The 23,227-nt window shown below is 40.5% G+C and overlaps 1 protein-coding gene and 1 non-coding gene across 3 annotated transcripts in view; both read left to right on the top strand.

Moving 5' to 3' along the window:
- Positions 1-238: 238 nt before the first annotated feature.
- Positions 239-314, top strand: trnas-uga (transfer RNA serine (anticodon UGA)). The gene has a single exon. It is a non-coding gene; the product is annotated as a tRNA-Ser (tRNA).
- Positions 315-507: 193 nt separating this feature from the next.
- The window catches only part of LOC115170972 (globoside alpha-1,3-N-acetylgalactosaminyltransferase 1-like), a 48,923-nt gene continuing 26,203 nt past the window's right edge, over positions 508-23,227 (top strand). Inside the window, exons 1-2 of one of the 2 annotated variants that reach the window (XM_029727389.1) lie at positions 508-791; positions 2,541-2,617. In XM_029727389.1, coding sequence (XP_029583249.1) covers positions 789-791; positions 2,541-2,617 — 80 coding nt within the window. In that variant the 5' untranslated portion in view covers positions 508-788. The remainder of the gene's footprint in view (positions 792-2,540; positions 2,618-23,227) is intronic. The other variant, XM_029727390.1, reaches the window with a different exon arrangement.

Genomic DNA, 23,227 nt, shown 5'->3' with positions numbered 1-23,227 from the left:
GATTATCTTTGAGTCAGTGTATGTTTCACCTCTGCATCACGGTTTGTTGTTTTTGTCATTCAGTTTATTTATGTATTGCATAGTTTCACAGTGTAAATAAAACGTGGAACGACACACACGCTGCACTTTGGTCCGCTTCTCCTTATGACAACCGTGACATCTGCGCACACTGTGACGTCCGCGTGTTCCTAAATCCAGCCTCCTTCTTACCCCACATTGCTTCTACACATGTCAAAGAGGTCCCGTGTGGCTCAGTTGGTAGAGCATGGTGTTTGAAACGCCAGGGTTGTGGGTTCAATTCCCACGGGGGACCAGTGTGAAAAAAAGAAGAAAAAAAATAAATGTATGCATTCACTACTATAAGTCGCTCTGGATAAGAGCGTCTGCTAAATGACTAAAATGTCAAATATAAAGAGGCATGTATGAACATGCAAGTGGAGGGGCAAGGGAAAGGGAGTGATTTGGTTATCAGCCAAAGAAAAAAGGAAAGAGCCAAAGGGGTTAGCACAGACACAACATCAACCGCTCCCTCATTATAGGCTACACAAAATACATACACACGCACATTTTGCCTGTCCCACCAGTTTAAACTGATATCAAACATATTTTACTGGGTCATAAATCCAGACAAGGATTGATTTACATTACTGGTGATAGATTTATCTACTGTCGTACTTGTGACCAGTATTAATGGGATAAACTAAATCCTTTGGTGACAATATTGGAGGAACAATGCGCTATATTAAGCCGTATGTTCTGATTGTCATTGCTGGAACATTCTCGCTTCTATGGTATGTAAACCATTTTGACATTACTTCCAGTTTATTCCTTTTTCTGGTATTAAATGAGGGGCCTTTGATAGATTTTCATCGTAGTTTCTAAGAGCTCTGAGATGACATTTTTTTAAATAATTGTTGAATGTGACTATGTTCTAATCTGTTAAGGGTTGGATAGATTTAAGAAATTAGATTTAATCAAGATTAAAGATATAACATAACTCTTAACTGAAATGACATAAATTATTAATCAATATCTGGTGTTGAAATATATCAGCATTGCCTAAAATGTATTTCTCTTTTCTTTATTTTTTATTTGGAAATGTATTATAATAGTAGCAGTAACTGTAGCCAATGTATTAGGCCATTTCTTTACCCTATACAACAATAATATAATTTTATTGATTTTGTGTTGTATGCACATATTATCTAATCTTACATAAAACATTTCATGTCATATGCTAGTTTGATCCCTCTGTGGCCACAGATCATTTTCCTGTGCTGCAGGAAATTCAAATGAGACTTGTCATTTACATAAATTCAATGAAAACAAGCAATTCTCATTCTCTCTCACTCGCTCAAGACAATGTAGTTCAACTTAATGAAACCAGTTATAACACCTTTGTAAATACTGTAGTATACCTTCATAACACATTTATCCATTATCATTCATAAGTATTTTTCAAAATAAAAGCCCATTATCATTACAGAACTACAATACTTGAAGAGGGAGGGGACAATGTTATGTCTGTTGTTATGAGTAACTTATTCATAAGACATATTCACCATAGTGCTCCTGAGAAAACCCAGTGATGTTGTTAGAGATGTGATATCTTAATTTGAAAAACAATCCAGCGGCAGGAGGATTTGATTATAAACATAAGAAAGTGATATTTTCTAACAGGAAATTAGCTTTGATAAACTATAGCCTATCTTGTGTTATTAATAAGCTATATAAAATGACGATTGCTGATGTGTATGGCTGCATTTCAAATAAATGTTTGTGTATTTGAATGTCACAGTTGTAGGATCTGCAGTAATGGGACATTTATTCTGTCTGCTGCTTTAGCGTTTGAGCGAGCGAGAGAGAATGAGAACTGTGGGTTTTCACTGAATTGATGTAAATTACAAGTGTAGTGTAGTAATATGAACTTGTGGCACACACTTTTAGGTCCTCACATGGTACAGGTCAGTACCTTTAAGGGTACATGTGCGCAAAATCTAGTATAATGGTTCATTTTTCTTCCCAATATAGTCAATGTTTAAAACGTAGGTGGAGCAATGTGCTGGCGGGGACTCAATAGCATAATTTGGGGGCATGGTCTAAAACAAGGCTCTTCAACACGGTTCCTGGAAAGCTAATGTTTTGTAGATTTTCACTCCAAAGCTAGTATACTGTCGCACACCAGATTCTAATAATTAGCTGGTTGATAAGCTGAATCAAGTTACAACTGGGGTTGGAATGAAAACCTACAGGAGGGTAGCTCTCCGGGAACAGGGTTGGAGAGTCCTGGTCTAAAATACAGTGCCTTGAAAAAGTATTCCTACCCCTTGGATTTCTTCAATTTTTATTGTGTTACAAAGTGGGATTAAAATCAATTTAATTAATTTGTTTTGTCAACAATCTATAAAAATTACTCTGTAATGTCCAACTTAAAGAACACATTCAGTCAATACATGTTAGAAACACCTTTGGCTGTGATTACATCTGTGAGTCTTCTTGTCATCTGTAAGAATGTAAGAATTTCCTCTGTGTTGTCTTAGGAATTCAGCAATCTCTGTGTTGATCTTGCCAACCTCCATTGTCTCACCTCTGAGAGGCAGAGGTTACGTCATGTACTGTAAGTGATATCTGATTGGAGGTTAACTTTATAGTCACTCCATTGGTCAACAACTCAGATTGTGAATCCAAACAACTCAGATGCTTATAAAAGGTTCTAAGATTCATTGTTCTTTCTCTTTTTTGTTCCTGCTGTGGACTTTTGGGGCATGGCCTTTCAGGCTATGATTTCTCTCGCTTTCTGATCATGCTTAGAATAATGCTTTGTTAATGTTAGTTATGCCTTGTATGTGAATCCATTTATTTTATGAAGTAATTCAATATGGATGTATCCAAATAAATGTCACTTGAAATCAGCTTAAACAAATGCAAATGCAGCTACTTTGTTGTTATTCTGGCTGCACTTTTTGACGTTAATGAAAGTTAGCGGTAGTTGGCTAGCTGACAAGCAAGGGAAAAGAACATTGCCAGCCACTATAGTAATGAAACATTTAGAACGAACGACCATAGATACAGAACAAAAAGACTGAACGGCTGGGTAGCGTCTCTCGCAACCGAACCGATAGAATGAATGACCAGCCGGCTTGGGTAGCAATCCTAGAATGGTGTCGGGACTATATCTTGTGGATGGATGAAATAGTATGAATAAATTAATCCAAAAACATTTTTAATAAAAATATGTCAAACATAATTTGAATACTGTATATTGGTAACCCACGGTAACAACACCGTGCCAATATATCCTCCAAACCCAGCTTCTTAGGCATTATCACTTAAGTATACTACATAGTTAATTAATGAGTATATACCAAATACTTTAAGTTAATTTTAGTATACTGTAAACGAACTGTATCATTTCAGTTGAGCGTACCAACGCTACACCTGTCTACCGGAAGTTGATGCTGTTGCTATGCAACTTCTTGCTAACTAGCTAGACATCTTATGACTTTGGGTGTGTTCGTAAATTCAATCTAGAGTGCCAGAGTGTGCTCGCAGTGTGTTCGTAAATTCAGAGCATTGTCAGATTGTCCGTTTGTAAACTCGGAGTGTTCAAAGCTCACACTGGACACTGTCTGAGGAGTATGGTTGATCCGAGCGTTCTGACCTCACAACAGCCGTCAAGCACCCAAGCTAACTGGCTAACATTGGATAGCTTGCTAGCTTCTTCCAGACACAAATGAGAGAACACCTCACTCTGACCATTTTATGTGCCCTCGTAGAGCTGGTTAGGCTGTTTTCATGTTATCCAGTGCGTTGGTGACTATAACTGTGCTGCTGGCAACAATTTAATTATGCTTTTTTGCCAATGTTCACTGACACCGGACATATTCAACGGGGGTTGAGCGTTCGTAAATTAATCAAGTTATTCTGCGCTCTGGCACACTCAGATGAGAGTGTTCTGAAATAGTAAATAGTAGATAGTCAGAGTGTATTTACGAACGTACCCGAATTAACAATGTTCATTGAGAACGCACAACAACTATGCCACTTAGCTAAGCTAAGAATGACGTGAATAATCAAGTCAATAAACGTTGGCTAGTTAGTTAGATAGCATATAGTTAATATACTGGCAAATTCACTGTATTAGTAGCCAACTAACGTTAGGTAGCTAACATATCGGTACATACTGCTGTAATGACATATTATGCAGTTCGTAAGGATAGATTTGCTAACAAATTGTCAGCCAACGTAACTTAACTTATTTGAAAAGTGAATTTGTATCTGTTCTTGTCTGACTTCGACTGCAAATCTGAAAACATTGTAAAGTCACGCCCATTTTCTGAAGAATTTCATTATGGGCGCTAAAAGAACCAAAATCGTGTCCAATGCTTGTATACTTCGTATTTTGGCTAACAGAGGTAGTAGAGTTTGTCATATTACTCACATGTACATGTATGTGCACAAATATATACAGTATGTTTGCATATTCCGTATATATTTACACTATAAACAGAAATGCAAGGGGGGAAAATTATGCATTTCTTTCTCAAAACATTGTATTATCATCCAGATTTCAGGACGAACAGTAAAAGACAAAACAAATGTAGTAGATAAACAAATAGGCTTGTCCGTGTCCTCCTCCTCGTCGTCCTCCTTGTCCTCTTCCTCCTTGTCCTCGTCCGATTCCTCCTCTTACTCTCACTCCTCTTCCTCTCTCTCCAAAATTGGCATCCATTGTTGTCCAAACCAAGAAAGCCAACCTGAAGCCTATTTATAGCACTCAAGCTTTGATTTCTAAGTGTAGAAAATAGCTATGTGTTTTCACACGTGAGCACTGGGTGTATGTAGGTAGTCGGTAAATGAGTGTGGCATTTGGAATGGCAGTGTTTTCCAAACGAAACACAAGACCTGTTAGTTTTGAATGATGGGTCTAATGTTGAGAATTGTGTTTAGTGTTTTGCAAAAAGTGTGTTTCACAATTGTAAACTGAGTGTAAAGCAGATAATGTGCTTGCAGTTTTGCAGACTTGGTCTGAAGATTAGGTACGAGTTAATGGTTTTACTCTGTGCCTCAAGTATCACTATTAGTGTGTAAGCGAATGTAAAAAAACGAAGTAAGTTACAAGCAGTTACTGGCCATTAGGTTACTGTGCATTTTACAATAACTTACTGACAGATGGTTGTCAGTTAGGTCATGTCAAATTCACTGCAGCTTCTGTTGCTGGAGTTTAAAACCATCTGAAATATGTCATTGTAAACAGGCCATGCAAGCCAAACAGGCTATGCAAGCCATACAGATCCTATCTGATATCACACTCATAGTAAGGAAAAATGTGGCTAGGGACTGGGCGGTGGGAGATTCAATAAATCAACTAAGTAGCTTGTGACACTTAGGCTTATACGCCACATCAAAACAAATCAACGTTTATATGCACTGAATACAGCATAAACATAAACTTAAAACGATTGAAGCAACTGTTTGCATCAGCTTTTTGAGTATTTCCAACAGTAGGTATTTTTATATATAATATACTTTGCTTTTAGGGTTTCATTAACAATATATTAAGTGCAAACAACTTACAGCTTCTCAAATTGCTTAGATTTAACTTAATTTGATAATTTACAGAACTGTTATTGTATGTTGGATCTTAATTTATTTTGGATAATTTACTCAAAATGAGTTGTTTGATGCAACAACACCTACATGGGAATAAGTATAACACATCAGAGGACCTTTGAAACTTCACTTTTATTGCTGACTTTTTATTTTAATTGAAATGTGTTTCTGCAAGAGAAAACAACTGGCAAAATAATAAAGTCAACAAAAGGGAAATGATCACTTTCAACCTCGTTTGTCCTCTAGCAGCTCCCCAAAATCAACATATGTGAAAACGTCATGTGTTATAAAAAAAAAGACATGGTTTTAATGAAACTGGAATCTGATGTTGTAATAATGTTCATCATGTGATTTTAAGCAAATATGAGCAGGCAAATTTAGGCCCGATACCAATGCATACATTTTTTTTTTAAATCAAAGATGGCGTAGCAGTCTTTGTGTTTGTCTAGTTGTGTCCCGTTTATATATCTTTTATCTTCGCATATATTTAAAAAAAATATTTTTCTTAACCTCAACTTCAACATACTCTCCTGGAACCCGCCTCACCCAATGTGGTATGGATCTGCTATTTCTTTATTTTAGAACCGGAACCCCCAACAGAAGCTAGCCAGCTAGCCACTGCTAGCGGTCATCAGCTAGCCACTGCTAGCGGTCATCAGCTAGCCACTGCTAGCGGTCATCAGCTAACCTTTAGCCTGGACAACTCCTGTCAGTCTGCACAGCATGATTCAACCTAGAGCATATCGGACGTCTTCTTCTCCATATCTCCGGATTCCTAGCGCAAGCTCTGAACCTTTTCAACTGGATTATCGCAGCTAGCTAGCTGCTATCCGAGTGGCTAGTCCTGGCTAGCGTCTCTGTCCCGAAGCAAGCACCAATTAGCCTGGAGCCAGCCTATGCTAGCCCCATCACCCACTCCTTGGGCTACAATACCTATTTTGCCAATTGGCCTGGACCCCTTCTACTGCTGATACGGAGCCCCGCCGATTCACGACTGGACTACCGACGTAATCCGCCCGAGGGGGTTTAAAAACAAGCTCCTCCGTCGCAACGTCCCCTGAATGCCCATCTGCTAGCCTGCTAGCCGTGACCCGCTAGCTGTCTAGAGCATATTGGACTGTTAGCTGAAGATGTCCATCAGCCAATTTCTTGGGCTACTACACCTATTTTGCCAATTGGCCTGGACCCTTTTATTACATGGAGCCCTGCTGATCCATCACGACTGGTCTTCCGACGTAACCGCACGAGGGGGCTACAGCAGACTTCTTCCGCCGCGACGTCCCTCTAAGGCCCTTCTGCTAGCCTGCTAGCCCTGGCCAGCTAGCTGTCTGAATCGCCGTGTCTCCAGCCCGCCTAGCTACCCACTGGACCTCTATGATAACTCGGCTACGCATTCCTCTCCCTAATGTCAATACGCCTTGTCCATTGCTGTTTTGGTTAGTGATTGTCTTATTTCACTGTAGAGCCCCCAGCCCTGCTCAATAAGCCTTAGCTAACCCTTTTGTTCCACCTCCAACACATGCGGTAACCTTGCTTGATTTAAATGGTGTCTCTAGAGACAACACCTCTCTCATCGTCACTCACTGCCTAGGTATACCTCCACTGTATTCACATCCTACCATACCTTTGTCTGTACATTATGCCTTGAATCTATTCTACCACGCCCAGAAACCTGTTCCTTTTACTCTCCGTTCCGAACGTACTACACAACCACTTCTTATAGCCTTTAGCCGTACCCTTATCCTCCTCCTCCTCTGTTGCTCTGGTGATGTAGAGGTTTATCCAGGCCCTGCAGTGCCTAGCTCCACTCCCATTCCCCAGGCGCTCTCATTTGTTGACTTCTGTAACCGTAAAAGCCATGGTTTCATGCATGTTAACATTAGAAGCCTCCTCCCTAAGATTGTTTTATTCACTGCTTTAGCACACTCTGCCAACCCAGATGTCCTAGCCATGTCTGAATCCGGGCTTAGGAAGGCCACCAAAAACCCTGAAATTTCCATCCCTAACTATTAACATTTTCCGACAAGATAGAACTGCCAAAGGGGGCAGAGTTGCAATCTACTGCAGAGAGAGCCTGCAGAGTTCTGTCTTACCATCCAGGTCTGTGCCCAAACATTTTGAGCTTATACTTTTAAAAATCCACCTTTCCAGAAACAAGTCTCTCACAGTTGCCGCTTGCTATAGACCACCTTCTGCCCCAGCTGTGCCCTGGACACCATATGTGAATTGATTGCCCCATCTATCTTCAGAGCTCGTGCTGTTAGGTGATCTAAACTGGGACATGCTTAACACCCCGGCCATCCTACAATCTAAGCTTGATGGCTGCATGGCAAGCAGTACCGGAGTGTCAAGTCTAAGACAAAAAGGCTTCTCAACAGTTTTTACCCCCAAGCCATAAGACTCCTGAACAAGTAATCAAATGGCTACCCGGACTATTTGCATTGTGTTCCCCCCAACCCCTCTTTTTACATTGCTGCTACTCTCTGTTTATCATATATGCATAGTCACTTTAACTATACATTCATGTACATACTACCTCAATTGGGCCGACCAACCAGTGCTCCCGCACATTGGCTAACCGGGCTATCTGCATTGTGTCCCACCCACTACCCGGCAACCCCTCTTTTACACTACTGCTACTCTTTGTTCATCATATATGCATAGTCACTTTAACCATATCTACATGTACATACTACCTCAATCAGCCTGACTAACCGGTGTCTGTATGTAGCCTTGCTACTTTTATAGCCTCTGTACTGTATATAGCCTGTCTTTTAACTGTTGTTTCATTTCTTTACCTACCTATTGTTCACCTAATACCTTTTTTGCACTATTGGTTAGAGCCTGTAAGTAAGCATTTCACTGTAAGGTCTACACCTGTTGTATTCATCACTGTCAAACTCTCCCTAAAATACTTGCCAAAACTATAGTTTGTTAACAAGAAGTTTGTGGAATGTTGAAAAACAAGTTTTATTGACTCCAACCTAAGTGTATATAAACTTCCGACTTGTAAATCATGAATAAGAAGTTAAATAGTGTTGAGATTTGTAAAGATTAAAAAAGACACAGCAGATAGTCGCTCTGGATAAGAGTGTCTGCTAAATGACGTAAATGTACATTTTGTTAAGCAGACAAGTGAGGCACCACAATTACCCTTCTGCAGGAAAAGTCCTCTTAGCAAACTCAAAAGTATTTTAGTTAGAGTAAACTTTGCATTAAACATACAACTTTGTAATAAGCATTGAACACTTTTCTGCTGCCCAAAACATTTGAAAGATTCAAGTAGTGCTTTTTCAAAACAATGCACACTGACTTGACTGAGAAATATCATCAAACGGTAAACACAGAACATCACATTTGATTAAAGTCTTAGGTCACCTAGGCTAAAGCACATTCAACATTTTACACCTGGACCCTGGGTATTGTTAAAGGAATTTTATATCTTGATGATAATAATCAATAATCAATTCGCCTTGACTAATGCCCAAGGTTTGTAAGACAATGGGTTAAAATAATTAGGCAAGGACTCAGCTTTCTGCAAAAGGTTTCTGTAGCTTTATTCATGAGAACGTTCTGAGGTCAGGATAACAAAACAGTCATTTTATAGTTCTTGCTTACTTACGCACATGCATTTACACACAAACTGTTGGTGACCTGCAACCCCCATTGACTTCTCACGCTGTTTATCACATTCTAGCTCAGCCTGTTCCTTTGCCTCAAGGTTAGGAACTCTGAAATTTTACTCCCTTTACCATCTGTTTCTGTAGCTCTCTATACTAATTGCATACACACACATTTCTTTCCCTCTCCAGTGGTTCCTGGACTTTCTGGAACTAATCAGACCAATCGATCACTACATTGATCATTACATTGATTATTCATTAACCATGCTGTATGACTAATAATTCATCATGGTTTATTGATTCATTTACCTTTATTAGATAATTCTCTTATCAATTCCACCCTTAAATGATTCAATAATTCACCATGATGATCAGACGCTATATGAGAACCCTACTAATCACATGCTATATGTAATCACACATAATCATACGCTACATGGAAACACAAATAATCACATGTTATATGGAATTACACCTAATCGTACGCTATATGGAAACACAAATAATCACACGATATATGGAATTACACCTAATCACACGCTATATGGAATTACACCTAATCACACGTTATATGGAAACACAAATAATCACACACTATAAGTAAACACAATTGTGATACAAGAATTTAACAAGACCAATACATGTACATTCCTTCTATACTCATCAATGACTGTCATTTATGACACTTCAATTCAGGATTTTCATCATCATTTTCATTAAAGGAACAGTCCATCTAAATGTTGAAAATTCAATCAAAACGTTGAAAATTGTTTCATCAAACATTGGCTCCTCATGATCAAAAGAAACGGAGCCATCTTCCTGGCCTGGAGGCCCGCATTCGCCATCCCACTGATCGGAGCTCGGAATTGGTCCATATCTCACCATCTGCTGCGTCATCGATCTCTCTAGAGTTCTGGTGATTAGACCTCTCACACATGGGACGAGACAACATCCACACAACACAAACACACTCATACAGGTGAAAGCAGCCCATAATACAGTTCTTACAACACTTTTCCATTTCCCAAACATGGGATGTGTTATCAGGAATGTACGTGTAGCGCTGAACCTAATCATTCTACCTACACTGCCCTCTTCTGCCAATAACATATCGAGAGTCAGTCTATTTTACCAGGTCATGAGGGGGGTGGTGGATAATTGGTCAGAGAACCTCTTTACTGCATCCCCGTTTTCATTCATGAATCTCTGTTGATTATAAAAGATGTCATTAATCCCATCCACATTTTTATGTATTGTCAACCACCAAAATAATGTAGTGTTAAAGCCTTCACATATTTGATTCATAGCTTTGTATTCATCTGGAACTTCCCTGAGGATGCCAATAGCATCCATCTTGTAAAGCTACTCCCATCCTGGTCAAAACTCCTCCTGTGCCTACTTTAGCCTCCTATAACTGGCCTCTGATGACTAACTCAAACTGGTTGGACCAATAACCCCAGGGCGCAAGTTCCTAACCACCCTTTGTGGTAATTTCTGTCGTATGCGTCCTTTACTGGTACTGGCCCACCCTACATCAGTTATAGGTGCTATGAGGTTAAACATTTTCTCCTGTGCTTTCAAACCTAAGTCAGTCACATTAACAATTACCTTTCAGCCATTAAAATCATCTAAGTTCTCGGTGCCATTCTTGTATCTATAACACTGGTATTCATCCGGAATTTAGGTGAACCGAGGTGGGTTGGCTGAGTACTTCAATCTGGCCAACCCCAATATCTGTACAGTTGTCTGCTTCCCCAGAAAATTGTTTAATGTTTACCTTAAATTCTACATCTTGATCTTCTTTGATTCCTTATTCTGTATGTCACTCATCAGTGTATTATATAGTTTATCTTCTACTTCTTCTCAATGACAACGGTATCCTATGATTAGTACCGGAAGATGGTGGATCTGAATGTATCAGAAAGGTTACCAAAACTATGATGCAGCTCAGAGTCTCTACTCTTCCCAAAAACCGCCAACCCTCTCCTGCCCTTAGTCGTTCTGCTAGGTACCACCCCATACTCACACCTCTAGGAGCACACACAGTGATGAACGGTCGGGATAGGAAATCTTCGTTAAGGAGGTAACCCCCGGACCCTTGTTGGTACTCGGTTCTTCTCCTAACTCTGTGTGTGATCAGCAGTGCTCATATGTGTACATACCTTCTTGCAGTGGATAACGTGGACCCAAGTGACTCTCTCAGCTTTTCTAATGGCAAAGGCAGTGGTTTAACAGAACCTGGTATGGGCCTTCCCCACGGGGCTGCTTCCCGTCTTTTCTCCTCAGGGACTGGATCCACACCCAGTCTCCTGGTTGTACTGAGTGAATCCCCTTCTCCTGTAATTCACCTGTTGGACACACAATCTTGGACATACGGGTTTGGTTAACAAACAGTCTTCTCATGTTTTCTGCTAGTATTTCTTCAACTTCTATGTCTACCTGTTCTGGTATCTCTATTCTCCCTAACTCTGGCATTCTATAGGCTCTACCTGATTAGCTAAAATGTCATCCATCATTTAAAAAGATGGCTCCTAGTAAACCAACTCTAGGGATAATATCTTGACTTAATATTTTAGCTACCATAATCATGTCCACCAAGTAAGTTGGGAACGCTTCTACCCATTTGCTATACTTATCTAATATTGTTAAACACCCCTTCTTCCCCTTAATTCGGAATAGTTCAATAAGTCCAATTCCAAATGTTGGAATGGACCTTCTTACAATAAAAAAATGTGTTTAAGTAATTATCCTTTAGGCCGTCACTCTTTCCTAACTACTCTACTATACTTCCCTCCCCTTGATACATTGCTTAGCCTATGTATCAATATTGCTGCGTATCCATACAATGTCTTTGGTAGGATAAGTAAATTATCCTTATGTCAGACCTTCTCTTGTAGGATGCCCCCTTTCATTTTCCACATGTCCAATTCTCCCTGGGGCCTTCATCCTTGGCTATCATTTAACAATCCTCTGTCAAGTGTTTTACCTTCTTTAAGATTTATCTGTGCTGTTTTGTATGGTTTTAAATGTCTATGTGCTTATCTGTGTAAATAGTAACTTTCTCTCCTTTCTTATTTCACCGGTTCTAGTCAATGCTACTATTTCAGCCTACTGTGCAGAATAGTGTCTGGGCAATGGTTCAGTGTCTAACACCTGAAACCAACTAAGCTTTCATTGCCCTTTTAGTTAGGGTAACAATTACTTTCAACAAAATGATCATATCTCCCCCTAGCGAATTTACCAAACATAAACTTAAAATCAAAACTAAAATATATGCCTGCCAACGGAGCCGATAGTCTCTCCATGAATTAATATCCTAGAGCTAAGTGAACCAAATTCTCTTCCTATCGACTCCTGCTGGCCCCCCTCCTTTCTTCCTGCTACTCCCCAACCCTCAAGGTTTCAGCAGTGCAGGGGAGGATCTCTCCGTCTGCCCTTCTATCTGTCTCCAGCTTTTTGTCATAACAGAAAGTATCAAATCTGGGTTGTTTCCAAATATTGACTAAATGTCTCATTGTCTCCTTGGTTGCACTCCTGAACTTTAGAAAAATCAACCTATCTAGATATTGCATATCTACTTAAATTTATCTCGATACCTTCAATAATCCTGGATCACCTACAGATGTCATATATCCCTGTCCTGTTGACATAAGTCTACTATTATTAAAGTTATTCACAGCAAAATATAGTAATACTATTATATCAATTCCACAGCCTTGTTGTGTTAAATCTCTTACACTGAATTCAACAACAGCTGACTTCCTAAGGGAAAATAAACGTATCTAGATCATGTAAAAAATACCCCTGCTACTGGTCAAAATATTTTCAAATAACATAATCAGATCAAAATGACTAATCTGATTTACTCCACCAAGAAAAATTATTTTACCCTTATTGTTCTAGGAAAATAGGCTTAAGGAAGCCTACCCTTAGTCTAAGGCTTTGCCCTTTTAGTCTTCTCATTGGTTCAAATTATCAATTGTGTCTAAGAACTTTAACTCCATCATAATTATCAGTTCTACAAATTCCCTTAAAATCAATATCACCAATGACCTTAAATTCACCATCCAAATGGCTTTTCAATGTGGCTGATCAGACCACACAGGAAAAGTCACCAGATGGGTCAAAAGTCATACCACCCTTTCAGAACCGTGTTTCTTACTACATTAAACAAATTAAAGCTAAGAACTTTATCTACATTTTGTATCCCAGGTTCCCAGAACATTCCCTATCAAAATAATTTCATGTGTTTATTAAAACTCAGAAAACAAGACACACCGCAGTATCACACAGAAATTTGATTCTCTCTCCCATTACTGTTAGTGTCAAATAGGGTTTCTGTTCTTGTTGTACTGCCAAATCAATTGTAGCCAATTCAAAAACTTCACAATCGCTGTTTATAACTAAATTCTGAAAATCGTCCTTCCCCTCACTAGTGTCTGTTCCCCCGCTCTCCATAGTTAGTCCTGCCTTCTCCTCCTCCTCCTCTGAGTCTGGCTGGGGGCGCCTGACCTTCTCTTTGTATCTGTCTCTACTCCCTCTCTGGCCTTGCTTGTCTCTGTTTTTGTTACAATCTCTACCAGAATGGTTTCCCTCCCTGCAGCGGTTACACGGTGCTTTACACTGGTGGTGTCCTAGCTTGTGACAATTGAAACACTGCTTCTCTCCGTCTCTGTCAGCGCGTCTCCCTGTTTTTCCCCTTCTGTCTACGGAGTCTCTGCTCCTCCCCGCTATTTCTCCTGGGGTTGCTATCAGGTACTCTGTTACCCCGACCGTTACTGTTAGATGCTCTATCTCAACCGATTCACTCTTTTTACAGTTTCGACCTATTTTATTGCAGTGTTTACACAGAACCTCACATTCTCTAGCAAAATTGTATTTATTTATTTATTTCACCTTTATTTAACCAGGTAGGCAAGTTGAGAACAAGTTCTCATTTACAATTGCGACCTGGCCAAGATAAAGCAAAGCAGTTCGACAACATACAAAAACACAGAGTTACACATGGAGTAAAACAACATACAATCAATGATGCAGTAGAAAAAAATAAGACTATATACAATGTGAGCAAATGATGTGAGATAAGGGAGGTAAAGGCAAAAAAAGGCCATGGTGGCAAAGTAAATAAAGTATAGCAAGTAAAACACTGGAATGGTAGATTTGTAGTTTGAAGAAAGTTCAAAGTTAAAATATAAATAATATGGTACAAAGGAGCAAAAATAAATTAACTTCTTGAGGCTACCTGGGACGTTAGCGTGCCACCTGTGGCGCACCCTATCAACAGCAGGTGCATTTCAAGAGCGGCAAATTTGAAACCAAATAAATGTACAAATTCAAATTTCTCAAACATACAACTAACTTACAGCCTTTGAAAGATAAACATCTTCTTAATCTAACCACGTTTACCGATTTCAAAAAGGTTTTACGGGGAAAGCATAAAGTTAGGTTATGTTAGGAGAGTACATTGACAATAGCTGTGTGCAATGCATTGTCGATTCAAAGACATGCGTCACCAAAACCATACAATCAGCTAAAATTATGCACTAACCTTTTACAATCTCCATCAGATGACACTCCTAGGACATTTTGTTAGACAATGCATGCATTTTTAGTTCTATCAAGTTCATATTTATATCTAAAAACAGTGTTTTACTATGGCGTTGATGTTCAGGAAATCGTTTCCCTCCAATACCGGCAGTCAAGTCATGACGACAAAATAATTAATTAATATTAGAAAACATTGCTAAAATATTATATTGTCATTCAAAGAATTATAGATTTACATCTCTTGAACGCAATGGACTTGTCAGATTTTAAATTAACCTTACTGGGAAATCACACTTTGCAATAATCTGAGCACTGCGCCAGAAAAATACGCATCGCGATACAGACTAACCGCCATGTTGGAGGAATCTAAAATCGAAAATACTATATAAATAATCCATTACCTTTGATTCTCTTCATCAGATGTCACTTCCAAAGAGTCCCAGGTCCATAACGAATGTAGTTTTGTTCAAAAAAGCTCATCATTTATGTCGAAAAACCTCCGTGTTGTAGCGCATGATCTAAGCCAGCCGGACTTCACTTCACTTCAAGAACGGAAAAAATATATTTCCGTTCGTTCAAACATGTCAAACGTTGTATCGCATAAATCATTAGGGCCTTTTTTAACCAGAACCATCAAATCGCGCGCCAGGGTGAATGATGGACCATCACGTTCCATGGCTCTTATTCGGTCAGATCTCACTGTAGAACACTCAAAACACTTTGTAAAGGCTGGGGACATCTTGTGGAAGCAATAGGAAGTGCCAGAATATAATTCACCCCCTTTGTTTTTCAATGGCATAGGCTCAAAGTCAATTCAACACATCAGGTATCCACTTCCTGTCAGAATCTGTCTCAGGGTTTTGCCTGCCAAATGAGTTCTGTTATACTCACAGACACCATTCAAACAGTTTTTGAAACTTTAGGGTGTTTTCTATCCATATATAATAAGTATATGCATATTGTAGTTACTGGGTAGGTGTAGGAGGCATTTAAAAATGGGCACATCTTTTTTCAAAAAAGTCTCAATACTGCCCCCTATACCCTAACAGGTTAAATAAATAAATACAGTAGGGGAAGAGGTAGTAGTTTGGGCTAAATTATAGATGGGCTATGTACAGGTGCAGTGATCTGGGAGCTGCTCTGATAGCTGGTGCTTAAAGCTAGTGAGGGAGATAAGTGTTTCCAGTTTCAGAGATTTTTGTAGTTCGTTCCAGTCATTGGCAGCAGAGAACTGGAATGAGAGATGACCAAAGGAGGAGTTGGCTTTAGGGGTGACCAGAGAGATATACCTGCTGGAGCGCGTGCTACAGGTGGGTGCTGCTATGGTGACTGACCAGTGAGCGGAGATAAGGGGGGACTTTACCTAGCAGGGTCTTGTAGATGACCTGCAGCCAATGTATTTGGCGACGATTATGAAGCGAAGGCCAGCCAACGAGAGCGTACAGGTCGCAGTGGTGGGTAGTATATGGGGCTTTGGTGACAAAACGGATGGCACTGTGATAGACTGCATCCAGCTTGTTGAGTAGGGTATTGGAGGCTATTTTGTAAATGACATCGCCAAAGTCGAGGATTGGTAGGATGGTCAGTTTTACGAGGGTATGTTTGGCAGCATGAGTGAAGGATGCTTTGTTGCGAAATAGGAAGCCAATTCTAGATTTAACTTTGGATTGGAGATGATTGATGTGAGTCTGGAAGGAGAGTTTACAGTCTAACCAGACACCTAGGTATTTGTAGTTGTCCACAAATTCTAAGTTAGGACCGTCCAGAGAAGTGATACTGGACAGGCGGGCAGGTGCAGGCAGCGATCGGTTGAAGAGCATGCATTTAGTTTTACTTGTGTTTAGGAGCAGTTGGAGACCACGGAAGGAGAGTTGAATGGCATTGAAGCTCGTCTGGAGGGTTGTTAACACAGTGTCCAAAGAAGGGCCAGAAGTATACAGAATGGTGTCGTCTGCGTAGAGGTGGATCAGAGATTCACCAGCAGCAAGAGCGACATCATTGATGTATACAGAGAAAAGAGTTGGCCCAAGAATTGAACCCTGTGGTACCCCCATAGAGACTGCCAGAGGTCCGGACAGCAGGCCCTCCGATTTGACACACTGAACTCTGTCAGAGAAGTAGTTGGTGAACCAGGCGACGCAATCGTTTGAGAAACCAAGGCTACTGAGTCTGCCGATGAGGATGTGGTGATTAACAGAGTCAAAAGCTTTGGCCAGGACAATGAATACGGCAGCACAGTATTGTTTCTTATCGATGGCGGTTACGATGTCGTTTAGGACCTTGAGCGTGGCTGAGGTGCACCCATGACCAGCTCTGAAACCAGATTGCATAGCGGAGAGGGTGCGGTGGGATTCGAAATGGTCTGAGACGGCCGCAGTGCTTGCGGAAGTGTCCGAAGGGCAAGAGAAGTTCATATCAACTATCGTATTGCACGACTGCAAGGAGGAGGGAAGTTGCTTATTCACAGAGACAGCTGGCTCGAAATCATGAAAAGAATGGTCAATCAGGTTGGCTGATGGAATGTGTCGAGATATCGTAATATCTCCATGGATCGGATTTTGTACCAAGAGGTTTCTATACGTCTTTTTCCCAAGGGGTGCTTTCGACAGATACCCCTCGTGAAGGACTGCGTTGCAGCTAGCGTTAGGGGAAGACAGTGTGGTCAGTGGAGAAGGCACTGTGGCCTGTGACCATACCTGGTTGGTTTTCCAATCCATCAATGGGAGTAACCGATCCATCAAGTCTGCTCCAAGTAGCAGGGTTACAGTTTCGAGGCTGGTAACATACACAGGGTGAACGAGCGATACGTCCTGGAAGTGTAGTTTCAGCATGACTCTCAATGTGAGAGGCGAGGTAGTCTGAGTGACCCCTCGAAGTTTAGTGTCGCATCGTTCCACTTTTAACCAACGTTTAGTTGGCTTCAAAGCCCTTTTGAGATCATCAAACAATGTTTGAGAGATGAGTGATATTGTTGCACCCGAATCAATTAGTGCATGACAAGCTATGCAGTCCTCCAGGACTGTTTCCACTTATGGCCGTTTAGATTCGTGGTTAGTGGACATATTCCCCACAAAGTGGAGTGGTCGTTCGCAACGACGTGATGTGCCATGTCTGTACAAGATGGAAGCAGATTGACTTTTCCGATTTTGAGTGGGCTTGGCTTTAATGAAGCGTTTGACCTTTTTCTTCGCAACTTTTGTATCAGAGTCTATAGACAGAGCCCGGGGGCTTGTTTCTTGATCAAGCGGGCCCTGGATAGGGTCTTGAATGAGAGCGGGAGAAATTTGAACTTTAAAGTCCTTGCTATGGGTGTTAATTCCTGCGGACCTGGTGTCCGGTAATTCCCTGTCTAGTCCTTGTGACTTATCTTTTACCCTTTTCTCAAATTGTTCTCGCTTAAGTTCTTCCCGTAGTGAGACTTCTGGAGAACATTGGTCTACGTTTTGATCGTCCTTCAACCCTTTGTTACCCTTGTGCTCTGACACTTTTTGTGGGTTGGGTGCAGGAACGTAGCGAACGGGTCGATTGTAGCGGTAGTCATGTTGATGGCTACGTACTTTACAGTTATTTCGACCGCGGAGGTTATTGGAATCATGGTTTCGTGGTAGAAACTGTTGTTGTGAGTCATCTCTCGACGCTCCAATACCTGATAATGCACCCTCTAACTGGAGTGAGTGCTCCTGGTTAAACTTCAAAACCGAGTGGTCAGGGCTCTTAGCGTTGTGAACTTTTGATGCCTCAAAAGCTGTGCTTGCAAGCTCTCTGAGTTGTAAGATAGGCAAGCCAACGTGGGCGGCAGGGCCCACGTAGGTAATGAATGTGGGATGCATGTTCGACAGAAACATTTGTTTGAATGGTAACAGCTCTTCCATTCCGGTTTCAGTGAGTAGGCCAAAGTAAGCTGAACGAAGCCTATGATAGTAAGCTTGTGGGTGTTCGTTCCGAGCTTGTTTGACGGTGTTAGCCAGTGAGCTATCGTGTTTGCGAGTCGCAGAACCACTGAATTCTAATTTCAAAGCTGTGGCAAGTTTAGCGTAGTCATTTAGCATGTGTTGTTGTTGTAGGCGAATGAACCTTGTCACGTGTCTATTTGACATTCGCTTCAACAGGTAAACCCTGTCAGAACCCGTAGCGTTCGGGTAGCCATCCAACGCGTCCTCTATGTCAGCTAGGAACATCTCAGTATCGTTTGGCTGACCTGGAATGGGGTCAAAGGTGGGGAAATTCTTGACGAGTTTGTCAAGGTATTCCGCGTCAAGCGGGCGGAGAGGGTTGGCTTCCTCCTGTGGAGAGATTGGGGCCGAAAGGCCAAGAGAAGAAGCCAAGCCTTGTTGTAGTTGGCCAAGAGGCGCCATATTACTCAGTGCCGAAGGGCCAAGAGGAGAAGACTGAGGGACACATGAGGGAGGCAAGGTCTGAAACCTATTGTCTTCACTCCTGTGAGTACAGGGCTCCGGTTGCTTGGATGGGTAGTCGCGCTGTAGAGCGTGACCATTCTGGATTTCCTCCAGATGGTACCTAAGGGTGGAATTCTGCTGCATTGCAGAGTCCACTTGAGCGCTTAGAGTACCGATTTTGGACACGTGAGTGTCACACCTGCTCCTTTCGGTCTCAAACTTATCTGTCATGGTTTGCAGGTAGAGGTCTTGAGTACGGAGCGAGAGATTCAGTGATGAGATTTCCTCTGCTTGCTTAGAAATCAATATTTCCAACCTCATCACCTGAGTTCTCTCATCATTCATTTGGTCAGCGACTTCAATAAGTTCTGCTGATTTATAATCCAACTTTGTCATTGTGTTCATTAACTGATCGTCTTTGGTCTGCAGCGCTTTGAGGAGCACCGTGTTATTTTGAGTAACATTCAACAAAACAGCATGCATGTTGTCAAATTGAGCGCTCCTGTTTGTAGATAACTCTTCAGATTTATCTAGTTTGGCGTGGACATCATCGTATTTAGTCTTGGCTAAATCGAGTTGTTTCTGTAGCATATGATTTTGTTCCTGTAGAAAACGATTTTGTTGAAGAGCTTGTGCTTGTTCATCGTCATACGTTTTTGCAATTACATTTAATTGTTCAGTTTTTGAACGCAGTTCCATAGCTAGCAGAATTTTTCCCTTGTCTGCCTTGGTCATTGGTTTCCCGGTTCTCTCCACCTGTCCCTTTATGTCTACCGTTACCTGCTCGTGCTTCAGCTGTGCACTGCGGTATTGGACAGATGGCAATCTCGGATGGCAAGACATCAGAGCTAGACTGGAGAGAACCTTTACGAGGCCTGCGCCCGATGGTTGATTTTGGAAAACATTGTTGTCTGCTTTTCCACTAATGGCATAATTAGGGTTGTTATCGCTGCTGAGGTCAGAGATCAATCCATTTACGGGTGGGGGTTCACTAATTAGCGGGCGACCCCCTCTGATAGCTTGCACATTATTAGAACATTTGAAAGGAAAATTGTTTTTTTCTAATTTTCCAAAATTAGGTTTTGGAATGTGGGGAGCTGCAAAGACGATTTGAATCTATTTATAGACGTTAATGAACCATCAGTACTGTACAGTACTGTGGAAGTGAATGAATTTGCAAAAGCAAATTGAATTAATCAATGCCAATGATTAGTCCTACCTGGGTAGGCTATCTGGGTATTAAACTTGAATTACCTGATAGGTTGCTTCATCCAGGTTAATATGTAAAGTTTAAGTTGTCTCATTTAATTGGAAGAACCTAGAGGTATGTTCGACAATTTAACTTATTAAATTGAATGAGACGATAATCCATACACTCTCCATTGATTGGATATCATAAGTGTAAACCGTAGGTCAAATGTTGGGACCCTTCACCACTAGGGTACGCTCCTCCCTGGGGCTGAGCGTCAGTAAAGGGGTTTTACTGACTGTGCCTTGCTAAAGCAGATTTTACTGATTAATCTATTTATGATATATCAAACCTGTATAGGCTATCTGGGAATTAACTTTGAATTACCTGAGAGGTTGCTTCATCAAGGTTAGTATGCAAAGTTTAAGTTGTCTCATTTAGTTGGAAGAACCTAGAAAGGTATGTTCGACAATTTAACTAAATAAATTGAATGAGGCAATGATACCCAAGCAATTCAGATTGTGGAGTTATCATAACAGTAATGTAGTTTAAATGTTTAGGGTACATTCACCACTATACTTTCCCTTAAGGCCGAAGCCACATGGGATTCACTCCCGTCAGTAATGGGTTTTACTGAATGTGCCTTGCTAAAGCAGATTTTACTGATTAATCTATTTATGATATATCAAACCTGTATAGGCTATCTGGGAATTAACTTTCAATTAACCTGAGAGCCTTGCTTCATCTAAGTTAAGTTTGGAAAAAGTTAATCATGTCTCATTATGGACGCCCAATCAATTTTGGATATTTAAAAAAAAAGATCCACTTGAAAAGGTAAATCTGGCAATTTCATTTGTTAGTTAAATTGAATGAGACGTCATATCCCGTCAATTGCGATTTTCTGGATATGTTACCATGATCCACGTTTGGATTTCCCCTAGAGATGTACTGGCAATTCTTCACCACCAGGGTGCAGAATGCTGAAATTAAACAGAAGTACAAAGGTCGGACTTCCGTCGCGCTAGCAGAGGAATTTTAAACGTGTTACGGGGAGAGGAAATGTTCCCTCTCTGTTAGCTTGCCCGTAATGCTAAGCTATTGCTACTTGGTTCAGGAGTATCCTTCCAAGCACCAAAATAGGATCCTTTCACTATGGAAAGGGTGGGTTTTCTAGTGACGTCTCACCTTAGCCATTCAGCATATTCTGCTAGCGTTTATGCTGACCGGAGCGACACGGTACTTAAATACAGATACGCATACGGTCTGCCCACACTGTCTTAGTGCGGTAGGCAAATTATTCGGCTCGGTTACCGGACAGTTAACTTCTAAATTCTAACCTTACTCTAGAAGTTAATATTTACCGACAGAAATAGTACCGTTTGGCCTAACGGACTAAAACTGGAATTTATTCCTCTCTTTTATCGACATAAGAACGGAGCTACTCTAAATAGCTTCTCTCAATGGAAAATGCACAATCACTTTGTTTAGATAGCAGGCTGTTTGTACAATTCTGTTTGCACAATTGATATATAGAATTTCACAGCAAAGTCCAATTCTATCTTAGATTCCTCGCACGGGGGCTCCATATATGTATTATCAAAATGAGCCAACGTGCATTTTAGTTTGAGTCCTCACACGGGGGCACCATATATGTCGTGTCTTTGGGTACCATTAAACTGAAGATAGGTTTATCAATTAACTCCCTGTAATTATTATCACGCGATTAAACTGATTAATCGTTTAATTGTAATTAACTAGGAGATCGGGGCACCAAGAAAAATATTCAGATTACAAAGTTATAATTTTCCTAATATAACTTTCCTATATTATAACATTATATATTATATTCTATTATAGTATAGGCCGATTATCTTCTGGTTTGAATGGCGTATTTTACCTCGCGTCCAGTCTCATTCCAAACGTCGTAAATTGTTGTATCTGCATGAATCCAGTCTTTACTAAAATCATCCATACATCAATTGTCTTAAAATCATTTATTTACTACACTAAGTAATTAACAGAAAACATACAAACAGTAATTATCGTCACAAAGGATTGGTATAGTAATGTGCCCTAATGGCTAACAAGCATGGCTGGTCTGTTAGACAATGGGTCATAAACGGTCAGCTGAGAAGTTACACAGAGTTCATTAATATTAACAATTGACAATTGAAGGCTCACTCATTCGGGAACAATTGCAATCAATATATATTTACGCTCATGTGTCGTCGGGATCCCTTTTGAAGAGTTATGTTCTGATGGAGAGTTTTGTCCGCGTTCTCTCTCTCTCTCTCTCGGTTAGAATGGATCTTTCAGAGCGACATTCATTAATGTCGTCATAGAATGGATGTGTCGTTGGTCTTCGCGTTCAATGATATAATTTACTTAGCTGCAGACTAATAATTAATATCAAAGACTTGTTCTTATTCTGTCGATATCGATAGTCTAAAAGTTAACCACGTGGTATGGTTCACTTTCAGTAGAGTACTTGGATGATAAAACCTAATGGCCATGGAGTGCAGGCCTGGTCTGTAGAAATGTAAATCAGGGGGTGTTTTATAGTGCCCATAGAACAGGCTTGTCAAATGACGCCTGGTCCTGTATGTGTCCCTGGGGGCGTGCCTATGACTGAGTTAGACTTGGTTACAGAAATACAATTCTATCACATTAACATCAGTACATAGCATCTCAATGTATTACAAATAGCTTTATCCTTATTAATACATTTTATACAACCATTATGATGCCAGTCTCATCGCTGAGGCTATTACATAAACAGTTTTATGGTAATATGGCTATATTGTCTCTTCTGAGTATCACAAAATTGTACCAAGCGGATCAGTTCGTAGCTGGAGTCT

The sequence above is a fragment of the Salmo trutta genome, chromosome 32 (genome assembly GCF_901001165.1).
Source record: "Salmo trutta chromosome 32, fSalTru1.1, whole genome shotgun sequence".
NCBI classification, from domain to species: domain Eukaryota; kingdom Metazoa; phylum Chordata; class Actinopteri; order Salmoniformes; family Salmonidae; genus Salmo; species Salmo trutta.
Note: the sequence above shows the minus strand (reverse complement) of the source record. Positions and strands in the feature narration are given on the sequence as shown.